Below are 12,167 nucleotides of genomic sequence, written 5' to 3'. Positions count from 1 at the left end.
AGCTCACGAAAGCTCATGCTCAAATAAACTGGTTAGTCTCTAAGGTGCCACAAGTACTCCTTTTCTTATTTCTTTTTACATCTAATATAGCCACCCTACCGGTGGTCTTAGATTACCTTAAAGAAATCGGGTCTCTCTATTAACTTGCTGGAGGTTCATTTAGCAGCAATCACAACTTTTTACTGGCAGGTAGAAGGCTATTCAACCTTTTCCCACCCAACTACAAAGAGGTTTCAAAGCAAACCTCTTCCCACAACCCAGGCCCCCCACTCCCAGTAGAACCTCAGTCTAGTGTTTAAAAGGACTGACTAGACCGCCATTTGAACCCATGGCCACTTGTTCACTAACTCACCTTTCCATGAAGATGGTGTTCCCCATTTCCATCACTTCAGCCTTAAGAATAGGGGAGATGAGAGCCTTGATGGCGCATTCCCCTTTAATGTGTTCTTCTCTGATAAGGTCACACTCAGACCACATCTGAAGTTCACCCCTAAAGTGACTTCTGCATTTCACATGTATCAACTTATTCAGCTTTTAACATGTTATCCCAAACCTCATGAGGACAACAGGGAAGCCATCCTCCATATGCTTGCCGTGAGAAGAGCTGTGGCCTTATATTTGGACAGGACAAAGGCCTTTAGAAAATCTCTGAGACTCTTCCTCTCTGTGGATAGATTGAAAGGTGCAGTCGTCTCAGCTCAGAGGTTCTTCATGTGGGTCTCTGGCTATATTAAACTCTGCTACCAACTACGTGGGGTGATACCTCCATCTTCAATACGCACGCATTCCACCAGGTCAGTCTCCTCATTGATGCCTTCTCAAAGGGTATCCCTATATCTGAGATCTGCAGAGTAGCCACCTGGGCATCTGCGCATACCTTTGCAGAATATTGTGCTATTCTAGGGGACTTGGCTACAGATGCCCAATTTGGTGCCATAGACTGTCATCTCTATCAGCCTCTACTCCAAAGTCCCAGCCTCCAGTGATGGGTACTGCTTGGGAGTCACCTACAGTAGAGCACCCATAGGGACACTACTCAAAGGGTATGTCTACACTACGAAATTAGGTCGATTTTATAGAAGTAGATCTTTAGAAATCAATTTTATACAGTCGATTGTGTATGTCCCCACTAAATGCATTAAGTTGACGGAGTGCATCTTCAATACCGTGGCTAGGATCGACTCATGGAGTGGTGCACTGTGGGTAGCTATCCCACAGTTCCTGCAGTCTCTGCTGCCCATTGGAATTCTGGGTTAAGCTTCCAATGCCTGATGGGGCAAAAACATTGTCGCAGGTGGTTTTGGGTCTTTCCCTCCCTCCCTTCGTGAAAGCAACAGCAGACAATCATTTCATGCCTTTTTTCCTGGGTTACCCGTGCAGATGCCATAGCACGGCAAGTAGGGAGCCCGTTCAGCTCACTGCTGCTGTTGTGAGCATTGTAAACGCCTTGCGCATTATCCTGCAGTATGTGCAGAACCTAGCTAAGAGATGCCAGCACGAGGATAATTGTGAGGAGGATATGGACACAGACATTTCTGAAAGCATGGGCTGTGGCAGTTGGACATGGTGGTGGCAGTGGGACTGGTTGATGCAGTGGAATGCCGAATCTGGGCCCGGCAAACCAGCAGAGGTTGGTGGGACTGCATAGTGTTGTAGGTATGGGATGATTCACAGTGGCTGCGAAACTTTTGCATGCATAAGGCCACGTTCCTTGAACTTTGAGTTGCTTTCCCCTGCCCTGAAGTGCAGGAATACCAGGATGAGAGCTGCCCTGACAGTTGAGAAGCGAGTGGCGATAGCCCAGTGGAAGCTTGCAACACCTGACTGCTACCGGTCAGTCAGAAATCAGTTTGGAGTGGGCAAATCTACTGTGGGGACTGCTGTGATCCAAATAGCCAATGCAATCCCTGACGTTCTGTTATCAAGGGTAGTGACTCTGGGAAATGTGTAGGTCATAGTGGATGGCTTTAATGCAATGGGAATCCCTAACTGTGGTGGGGCAATAGACAGAACGCATATCCCTACCGTGGCACCAGACCACCTTGCCAACCAGTATGTAAACCGCAAGGGGTACTTCTCAATGGTGCTGCAAGCACTGGTGGATCACAAGGGACGTTTCACTGACATCAACATGGGATGCCCGGGAAAGGTGCATGATACTCACCTCGTTAGGAGCTCTGGGCTGTTCGAGCAGCTGCAAGAAGGGACTTGCTTCCCAGACCAGAAAATTACCTTTGAGGATGTTGAAATGCCTGTAGTTATCCTTGGGGACCCAGCCTACCACTTGCTCCCATGGCTCATGAAGCTGTACACAGGCACCCTGGACAGTAGTAAGGAGCAGTTCAACTATAGGCTGAGCTAGTGCAGAATGGTGGTAGAATGTGCCTTTGGACGTTTGAAAACTCGTTGGTGCTGTTTGATGACTAGGTTAGACCTCAGCACAACCAACATTCCCATTGCTATTGCTGCTTGCTGTGTGCTCCATAATATCTGTGAGAGTAAGGGGGAGACGTTTATGGCGGGGTGGGAGGTTGAGGCAAATCGTCTGGCGGCCAGTTTTGAGCAGCCAGACACCTGGGCAATTAGAAGAGCACAGCTAGGCATGCTGCTCATCAGAGAGGCTTTGAACACCGGTTTCGTGACTGGCCAGACTACATTGTGTTTCTCCTTGCTGCAAACCCTCCCCCTTTGTTGATTTTAATTCCCTGTAAGCCAACCACCCTCCCGCCTTTGATCACAGCTGGCAAAGGAAATAAAGTAACTAACTTGTTTTGAAACCATGCATTCTTTCTTTATTAATTTTAAAAAAAAAATTGAGAACTGACAAGGTAGCCTGAGTGGGGTGGGGTGGGGGAGGAGGGAAGGACAAGGCTACATTGCTTATTGTAGCCACACTACAAATCCAAACTGTTTGAATGGCAGTCTTCTGTTGCTTGGGCCATCCTCTGGAGTGGAGTGGCTGGGTGCCCGGAGCCAGCCAGTCCGCCCCCCCGTGTTCTTGGGCGTCTGGGTGAGGAGGATATGGAACTTGAGGAGGGCAGGCGGTTATACAATGGATGCAGCAGGTGTCTGTGCTCTTGTTGGCTTTCGTGCAGCTCCAACAGATGCTTCATCATGTCCGTTTGCTCCCCCATTCGCTTCAGCATCGCCTCCTGCTTCTGCTTATCGCAGTCACTTAATGCTTTCCTGGCCTCTGCCACTGAATGCCTCCATGCTTTAAGCTGTGTCCTATCAGTGCGGGAGGACTGCATGAGCTCGGAAAACGTGTCATCGTGAGTGCATTTTTTTTCGCCTTCTAATCTGTGATAACCTCAGGGACGGAGATGATAGGGGGAGCATAGAAACATTTGCACCTGGCGGGCGATAAAAAGGGAGAGTAAAATTTTAAGATAACATTTCTGAGAACAAAAGGGAAACTCTTTCACAGTGAATCAATTCACAGCAGACCGCACATGTGCTTTAGGTACGAGGTCACATTTTGCCTTTTATATTGAGCGCCTGCCAGTATGGTGACACATCACATATGGCTGGGCAGCAGAATTCGGTTTCCAGGCAGCCATGATAAGCCAAAGGGTACACGGGGTTGTCGTCTTACACCTTCATAACATGTGGGAATGGTTTCAAACTGCAACGCCCTCCTTTCCCATAGCAAGCAATGCTAGTTGGGTTTCACATTTAAACGGAGGGGCTGTGGTTTTCGGGTGGATGTGCAGCGTGCACCTCCCCCCACCCCACTGCATGGCTATTCTCTGGGATGATCCCTTCACCCCTCCCCCCACCACATGGCAGTTCTCGGGAATGATCCTTTTTAGCCAAGCGCAAACAGCCGAGCATGAACGGGGTCCTTTTACTGTTCCCTTACAAAAATTCCCCTATTTCAACCAAGTGACCATGAATGATGTCACTCTCCTGAGGCTAACATAGAAAGATATAGACCAAATGTTGCTTGAATGTGACCAGAACCCAGGACCATTTGCTGCCATGCTTTGTGCTGCAATGATTCCAGACTACTTGCTACTGGCTTGGCGTGGTAATGTGTCCTACTGTGGAGGATGAAATAAGGCAGCCCTCCCCAGAAACCTTCTGGAAAGGCTTTCAGAGTACCTCCAGGAGAGCTTCAGGGAGATATCCCTGGAGGATTCCCACTCTGTCCCCAGACATGTTAACAGACTTTTCCAGTAGCTATACTGGCCGCGAATGCATCCCAATTCTTCAGAGCAAATCAAACATTAAACACTATTGCTTTTAAACCCTGTACTGTAGTTACAAATGTGCACTCACCAGAGGTGCCTTCTCTGGCTTGAGGGTCAGGGATCCCGCCTTGGGAGGGTATTGGCTCCAAGGTGATGAAAAGATCCTGGCCTGCCAGGGAGAACGGATTTACCACTTGCCTGCTGTGCATTCTCCTTCTCCTCCTCCTCCTCCTCCTTCCTCATCCACAAAATCCTCCTCCCTGTTGCGTGAGACTCCCCCCTTGCAGCTGTCCAAGGACAGTGGTGGGGTAGTGGTAGGGTCCCCTCCAAGAATGCCATGCAGCTGATCACAGAAGTGGCATGTATGGGGCTCTGATCCGGAGCTACTATTTGCCTCCTTTGTCTTTTGGTAGGCTTGCCTGAGCTCCTTAACTTTCACGCGGCACTGCTGTGTGTCCCTGTTGTAGCCTCTCTCCACCATGCCCTGTGTGATTTTGGCATATATATTAGCATTTCTTCTTTTTGATCAGAATTCGGCCTGCACAGATTTCTTCTCCCCATAGAGCAACCAGATCCAGTGTCTCCCTTATCGGTCCGTGCTGGAGCTCGTTTGCAATTCTGGGGGGACCGCATGGTCGCCTGTGCTGCTGAGCTCACCGCACTGACCAAACAGGAAATGAAATTCAAAAATTTCCCAGGGCTTTTCCTGTGTACCTGGCTAGTGCATCGAAGTTCAAAGTGCTGTCCACAGCGGTCACATTGGAGCACACTGGGTTAGCTCCCGGAGGCCAGTGCTGTCGAATTGTGTCTGCACTACCCGAAATTTGACCCAGGAGTCTATTTTAGCGCTACTCCCCTCGCTGGGGAGGAGTACAGAAGTCGATTTAAGAGTCCTTTGGGTTGACTGAACAGGGTTGGTTGTGACTGTAGACGCATTCATTTTAAAATCGACCTAACGTGGCTAAATTCGACCTACACTTTAGCCCCATAGAGTAGGCCAGGGCTAAGAAGAAGTTATTCACCTTGTTCAGCAGTAATGGTTTTTTGAGATGTGTCCCTATGCGAGCTCCACGACCCACTCTCCTCCCCTCTACTTTGGAGTTCCACTAGTTGATTCTGCGGTAGAGAGGGAACTGAGGAGGGTGCCTGTGGACGCTGGCCGGCCTCGTGGCGGGCTGGACGTACTGCTGTTGAAGTTCCCAATCAGTGGTCCGGGGCCATGCACACGCCTACAGTGGAGCACCCATAGGGGGGACACATCTTGAAGAACCGTTGTGGTGAGTAACTTCTTCTTTTGTCCTCCTTAATTTATTTCAAAATGTTGTTTTCTTTTGATGTGGCAGGAAGTGAAAGCACTGCATGTCTCTTAAAATTCTGATATTTTTTTCCTGCAAGAGTCTCTGCGAAAAGGATGATTTTTTTCCTCCCCTCTGCCTCAAGCTGTGAGGCCAGTTGTCTTTTTAGCCTTGCATAATTGTTTGATCACACTAAACTCATTTTTCTTAACTACAAATTTGTCAGAGACTGTGGAATCATTAAGAGTGAGGTGTTTCTCTAATTATCTAATTTGTAGATGCAGCTACTCTGCTTTCTATATACCTCTAAAAGTCCTTCTTATCATACCATCTGAAAGAGTGCCAAAGCCAAAATCATTTAAAAATAATGGATACCTGCACGGTGATGAAGGTATGACACCTGGGCTGATGCTTCAGAAATTACAAGTACATAAATTAATTCCTTTTTTATATTGCAGGTTCAGACTGGGACCGATGTATGGATATATGAAACACATGGTCCAGTCCCCCAAAAGTTTACTATCTAACATTTTAAAACAATAGGTGTGACAAAAAGCCCACCCCCGTCAGTGATCAGGGTAATTAGTACTAACTGTGTTAACTTTCTCTTCAAAATATTGTGAGCAACTCTAGCTAATAGTAAAAATGTTCATCTCTAGTTTAGAATAAGATTTTGGATTACAGTCAGGTAGTAACTTTAGTAACTTTATCACCTGTTTGCTATTTTTCCTTGGATGCAGGTTACAAATTTAAGTCCTTTCTAAACATTAAATTAACTTTAAAAAAAAACCTTGAATTGTGTAAGGATGATACACACATTGGCAGATTTTGTAATCTGAAGGGCTGTCATACAAAGATACATCTGAATAGTTTATTTAACTAGGTTGTAATGTACATAGCAAAAATAGTTTTAAATGTAAGTCTAAAACTATTAGACTTATTGGGGGGAGGGATAGCTCAGTGGTTTGAGCATTGGCCTGCTAAATCCAGGGTTGTGAGTTCAATCCTTGAGGGGGCCATTTAGGGATCTGGGGCAAAAATTGGGGATTGAAGAGGGTTGGACTAGATGATCTCCTGAGGTCCCTTCCAACTGTGATATTCTGTGATTCTAATGCTATATATTTCTGATAAAACAGCTGTGTATTCCAATAATTATCCAAATTATGTGAAATAAAAATTTAAATTCTGCAGTTAAGAGCACTGTTGTCATTTTGCTATATATACAGCATTGACAATGAAGCTAACATTGGACATTTACAGTGGCATGATTTCTGCCTGTAGACATTGAGACAACACAAATAATAAATCTCACTGTGAGGACACTTTTTTCGTGAAACACTGTATACATTTTTTTCTTTAACCTCACTACTTCTAGTTTGTGTGTGTGTAAAATTATTAGTGTCGTGTGCATGGTTCTTTACAAAGAGAACAAAAATGCTTCATGTGAAATAATATTTAAACCTTTATGTATTTACTAGAGATTTTATTTATAGTCGTTTGTTTGTTGTATTTTAACCATAGTATGAAACTAGTGCAACTACTAAAGAAATCAGACTAACAAAAACCAGGTTATTCAAAACATATGCAGTATTCCTAAATCTCTTTTTAGTTATTGTAACATGTTGGTGTAATATCATCCTCAGCCTTTTCATTTTGGTAATTCTGGTTCAGTCAGTGCCCTCAGGAGAACGTATATGTTTGAAAAATAAATTGATTCATAGCACCAAGGGTAAGCATCAGCCACAAAACTCAGTATTTATCATGCTGATCAGAATTGTTGCCTTGTGCTTCCTACCTGGTCTCTGCATTGTGTTCAGCTGTTGTCTCTCACCTTATGGTTAGGTTGTACCGTCTTCAGGGCATGGACCATCTTCTTAGCACAATGGGCCGCCTCTAGGCAACTTCAGAGTACAAATAATAAATAATTTTCCCCTCTATTTAGTCGGCACTTAATGTTCTACATAACCGTCTTTTGCTCCAATTGCTAATTCCAAATATACCTTTTAACAAATAGCATTTGATAAAACTGAATTTCTACTTTCTTAGGTTGCTGCCCCCCTCAGGAAAAATTAGATTACTTGATGTTGGCAGCTGCTTTAATCCATTTCTGAAGTTTGAAGAATTCTTGACTGTCGGTATAGACATTGTCCCAGCTGTTGAGGTATGTAATGTTTACTGAATTTATTTTTACTTTGAATTATGTATTTTAGGGGTACTTTCTAAAGTGTAAGACTTAAGGGAATATGGGTCTGTTTTTAAAAGCAGGTATTCTGTTTGGCTTCTGGAGGACGGGGGGATTGAGGAAGGAAATATCTCAAGTTTGTTGAAACAATCTAAGTTTATCAATCTTATCACATTGGTCAAGCCTCTATAATATGAATTTTTAGAGTTAAACAAGAAAAAAAACTGGCAAATCCCATAGACATGCAGTGTATATTTAAAGGTTTAAAGCTAAGAACAGGAAAGAGAAGACAAATTACTTTTTTTCCAATTTATAACATGGTAAATATACTATAATCAGAGCCGTTGGCTGGATGCAACAAACACCACAGAATTTATGGCTGAAGTTAACATTTGTGGCCCCACACAAAATTGCACAGGCTTAATTAAATCTGTGCAACACACAATATCCTTAATTAAACAAGTGCAACCTCTGTGTTTTGGAAAAGTCCTGAAATGTTTTTAACTTGCTGTTATCATTATGTACTGCTTTTGTCTCCCCATTTTGGCCTTACTTATGTTAGTGAGGGTTAACCAGACTCTAACAGAATAACAGTGCCTTCAACAAGAGTGAGTCACAAGAGAGTAGGAGGGAGATGAGAAGATACAGAAAGGCACAGATTTTTATTTTAAATCTTTCACCACATCCACTGACTCCAAGAATCCTGAAGTGAATGAGCAATTTCATATCTTTTATTTTAGAAATGTAATTAGAAGCTAATAAATATTACAACTAATCTTTGTGAAGACAAAGTAAAAATGTAAAAGCAGCCACTGAGAGTAGTGCTAGTCAAATCAATAGTATGACCAAATTTGATTGAAAACCGAGGGAGTTGTCATATTTAAACACAGTAATATTTCAGCCTTCATATTCTTTGATACTAATCCAGACAGTAGTTCACAGTGGGTGTTAAGTCAGGAATATATAGGATAGATGTGGATTCAGTAATATTAACAGCTTGAGGATAATGCTGTCCTTCAGCAAAGATGTACATTCCGTTGTTTGCTGCTGCTTTGTGTGAAGGCTTATTGTTTGCTGCTGTATAGCAGTGTTTAGGCCGTGCATGCACTGCATGTTGATGTGATCACCAGACTCGATGCTGGATCCCTAAAAGGATTTGTGCCTAAGTCAACATTTAAACACTACTGAGATGCTCAGCTCAGCTGCTGCTCAACTGTAGGTGCTTAAGCTACGTTATTCCAGTGAGTATGTGCATAACTGCCTCAGTCTAGGTGTCTGGGTGCCTATCTCATGCCTAAGCCCCAGCAGGATCCTCTAACTAGGCATTCCCCATCTATCTTGCCTGTAGGACCCAATCTGATTGGTGTGCTCTGAGCACTCCTAACCCCCACATAACACGGCTTGTGAGGGAGAAGTGACAGGTATGCCTCACTCATAAGGACTTGCCCACACAGAGACTTGGTGCTTAGTAAGACAGGGTTTAATTCTACAGTGCGCTAACCTGCCGCACACTCAGTCACTGTGTGGACCCTGTTGCTGTATGCTAAAAGTTCTGTAGTGTGCTTTTACCTGTTGCTGGTAAACTCTGATGTCTGTTACAGCAGTAGGTCAGATTGCACTAAGGAACTTTAGTGTGCTGCAGCAGCGTCCACGTAACAACAATGTGCAGCAAGCTACTACACTGTAGACTAAGCTTATGTTGGATCATATTAAAGAAGTTCTGTATTAAAATCACAAATGAGTTTGATTCCCCATAGTTTAAATTCCAGGGTATTACTAATTAAGAGGTCTCTTGGGTTTTGGTACTGTTTCTCTCCCTCTATGTGTGAAACTTGCAAGCTGCTAATTGTGTTAGTACATTCTAAGACAGAATCTGTTCTCAAAGCAATTCACAGAGACTCAAAGCAATACTCTAACAACAGAAACAGCACCCAGAGACTCCCCGCCCTTTTGTTGTATTAACAATTGTGATTAAAATAGAGATAGAGGATGTATGTGGACGGATGCTTGGTGTGGATAACAACTGAATGATCAGGGAGGTGCCAGCCTAAGAATCCAGTGTCCATCGGCTGAAGAAGGCGTCAAGTGGAAATAACCAGAGGACCCCCGGAGGGCAGACTGGAATCCACCCAACAGCCTCAAGAATGGGAGAACCAAAGAACAAGATAACTTCTTGGAGCCGTCAGGAATGTGCTATCTGCTGATTGATTCAGCAACAGCATGATGAAGCAATTCCCATAGACTGGCATAGGAAGAAATTCCTATAAAAATAGACTCTTAAAAAGTGAGAACTTTGGGGTCTGATTCTGCAAACCAACTTCCAGGAGCATCAGATGAGCATCTGACAAGGCCCTGCTCCCTCCTCATGTCCAGGCCACCTGGCCAGTGGCTTGGCATGAGCAACTCTAAGGCTGGTAACTATGATGACAACCTTGCAGAACCTCTGTGTGTGTGTGTGTGTGTGTGAATGTGTGAATAAATATGAGATTGAATGGAATGTTATAGCTATAACTAACTGCTTACTATGATAACAACCTTGCAGAACCTGTGTGTGTGTGTGTGTGTGTGTGTGTGTGTGTGTTTGTATGAATGAATGAGTGAATAAAGATGAGATTGAATGGAATGTTACAGCTGTAACTAACTGCTTACTATGATTCTTTCTGTATTCACAATAAATGTGGTATTTTGCCTTTTTCCCTTTAATAAGATCCTGCTGGTTTTTAATTTATTGGTACAACATTTTGGTGGAGAATTGCGAAAGGGGGAATATTGGTAAAAAACCTCAGTTATTGTAAATATTGGTGTGCACACCGCCAGCTCTAGTGAGCTAGGCATTTCTATTAGGTTAACCAGACCTGCTGGCCTCCGAGAAGGTAGCAGGGGACCTGCTGGCCTCCGAGAAGGTAGCAGGAAAAACAGATTAAACCAGACCTGCTGGCCTCCGAGAAGGTAGCAGGGGACCTGCTGGCCTCCGAGAAGGTAGCAGGAAAAACAGATTAAACCAGACCTGCTGGCCTCCGAGAAGGTAGCAGGGGACCTGCTGGCCTCCGAGAAGGTAGCAGGGAAGAACAGATTAAACTAGACCTGCTGGCCTCCGAGAAGGTAGCAGGGAAAACAGATTAAACCAGACCTGCTGGCCTCCGAGAAGGTAGCAGGGGACCTGCTGGCCTCCGAGAAGGTAGCAGGGAAGAACAGGTTAACCGGACCGGCTGGCCTCCGAGAAGGTAGCAGGGAGAAATAGGTTAACCAGACCTGCTGGCCTCCGGGAAGGTAGCAGGGGACCTGCTGGCCTCCGGGAAGGTAGCAGGGGAAAAACGCATAGATTAAGCTATGATTTCAGAATCTAGGCTGTGTCACTTGCTAAGTAATACCAGCAGTGACAAAGAGATTGAAATATCCATGTTAAGATGTTTAAAAGAAAACAGGGTAAGCCAGTACCAGAGGGAGGAATGGAGTCAGAAGGAACTCCAACCTCACCTTTTGTTAAAGAAATTACACCTTTTAAACAAAACCTTCAAAAATTTGGGCACAGTCCTTGGACTAAACAAGCCCTAGCTGATCTCTGCACTATTTCGGACCTAGAGGATAGATTGGCTCAGTATATCCTCATATACAAACCTTCTAGTGCTGCCAAAAGAGATGCAGCAGCAATTTGGTTGTTGTGGGAGGCATGTAAGGATTCTTCCCTCCGCTTGTCTTCATGTAAAGAGGAAAAGGCACAAACGGAAAAGGGAGCAGACAATTGGAAGGTGCTGGCTACAAATACCCAAAGCCAGCTGAAAATAGTGAAAGAGGCACTCCAGGAATACAAAAAGAGTGAAAAAGTTAACTCTGCAGAGGCTGGAGGGAGGCAGGTAAAGGGGGAGAAGGTCCTATGTATGGCACCCCCAGGCATAATTACAAAGAGAAAGAGTAAAAAAAAAAAAAAGTTAACTCTGCAGAGGCTGGAGGGAATTAAGCAGCTAAACTTTGTGAAAATGTTAAAAAGAAAAAAAAAGTGTTAGAGAAAGAGCATTCTTGGTTTCTTTGCAGCCATTCTGAGGGAAAAATGGGCCCTTTTCCAAAGGAATGTCTGTAAATTAGCCAGGCAAAAGAAACTGATTAAAATCATTTGACTGGACAATTTAGTCAAATTTGCTAAAAGAACATAAGGGGGTTCTATTGGAACTTAACTGCCTCAAATGTATAAAGGGAATGTAAGATGTAAAAAAAAAACAGAGCAACGTGGAAGGGATGTTAAAGAAAAGAAAATGTGTATGTATCTATCTGTGTGTGTGTAAATATGTAAAGTTCTAAGGACCAGTTGGTTTTGTTTTTGTTTTAAATAATGCCACTAAAAATCCATTTGACTCTTTAATTCAAAGTTGCAAAACTGACAGACCTTTTTGCTAGACACAGGTAATTAGTGCTGTTTGGCTTTGGGATTTGGCATTTAACCCTTAAAAGGTAACTCAATGCTTTACAAAATTTAAAATGTTTTTAAGTTGTGGCTGCAGC

General features: G+C 43.9%; 1 protein-coding gene across 3 annotated transcripts in view; it reads left to right on the top strand.

Annotated features, from left to right (window-relative positions):
• The window catches only part of SAMTOR (S-adenosylmethionine sensor upstream of mTORC1), a 124,593-nt gene that overhangs the window by 102,523 nt on the left and 9,903 nt on the right, over nucleotides 1–12,167 (top strand). For all 3 annotated transcript variants that reach the window (XM_074942269.1, XM_074942268.1, XM_074942266.1), the window contains one exon: nucleotides 7,535–7,649. In XM_074942269.1, the coding sequence (XP_074798370.1) occupies nucleotides 7,535–7,649 (115 nt within the window). The remainder of the gene's footprint in view (nucleotides 1–7,534; nucleotides 7,650–12,167) is intronic.

Source organism: Natator depressus, chromosome 1, assembly GCF_965152275.1.
Source record: "Natator depressus isolate rNatDep1 chromosome 1, rNatDep2.hap1, whole genome shotgun sequence".
Lineage (NCBI taxonomy): Eukaryota > Metazoa > Chordata > Testudines > Cheloniidae > Natator > Natator depressus.
This window is presented reverse-complemented; position numbering and strand designations above follow the sequence as displayed.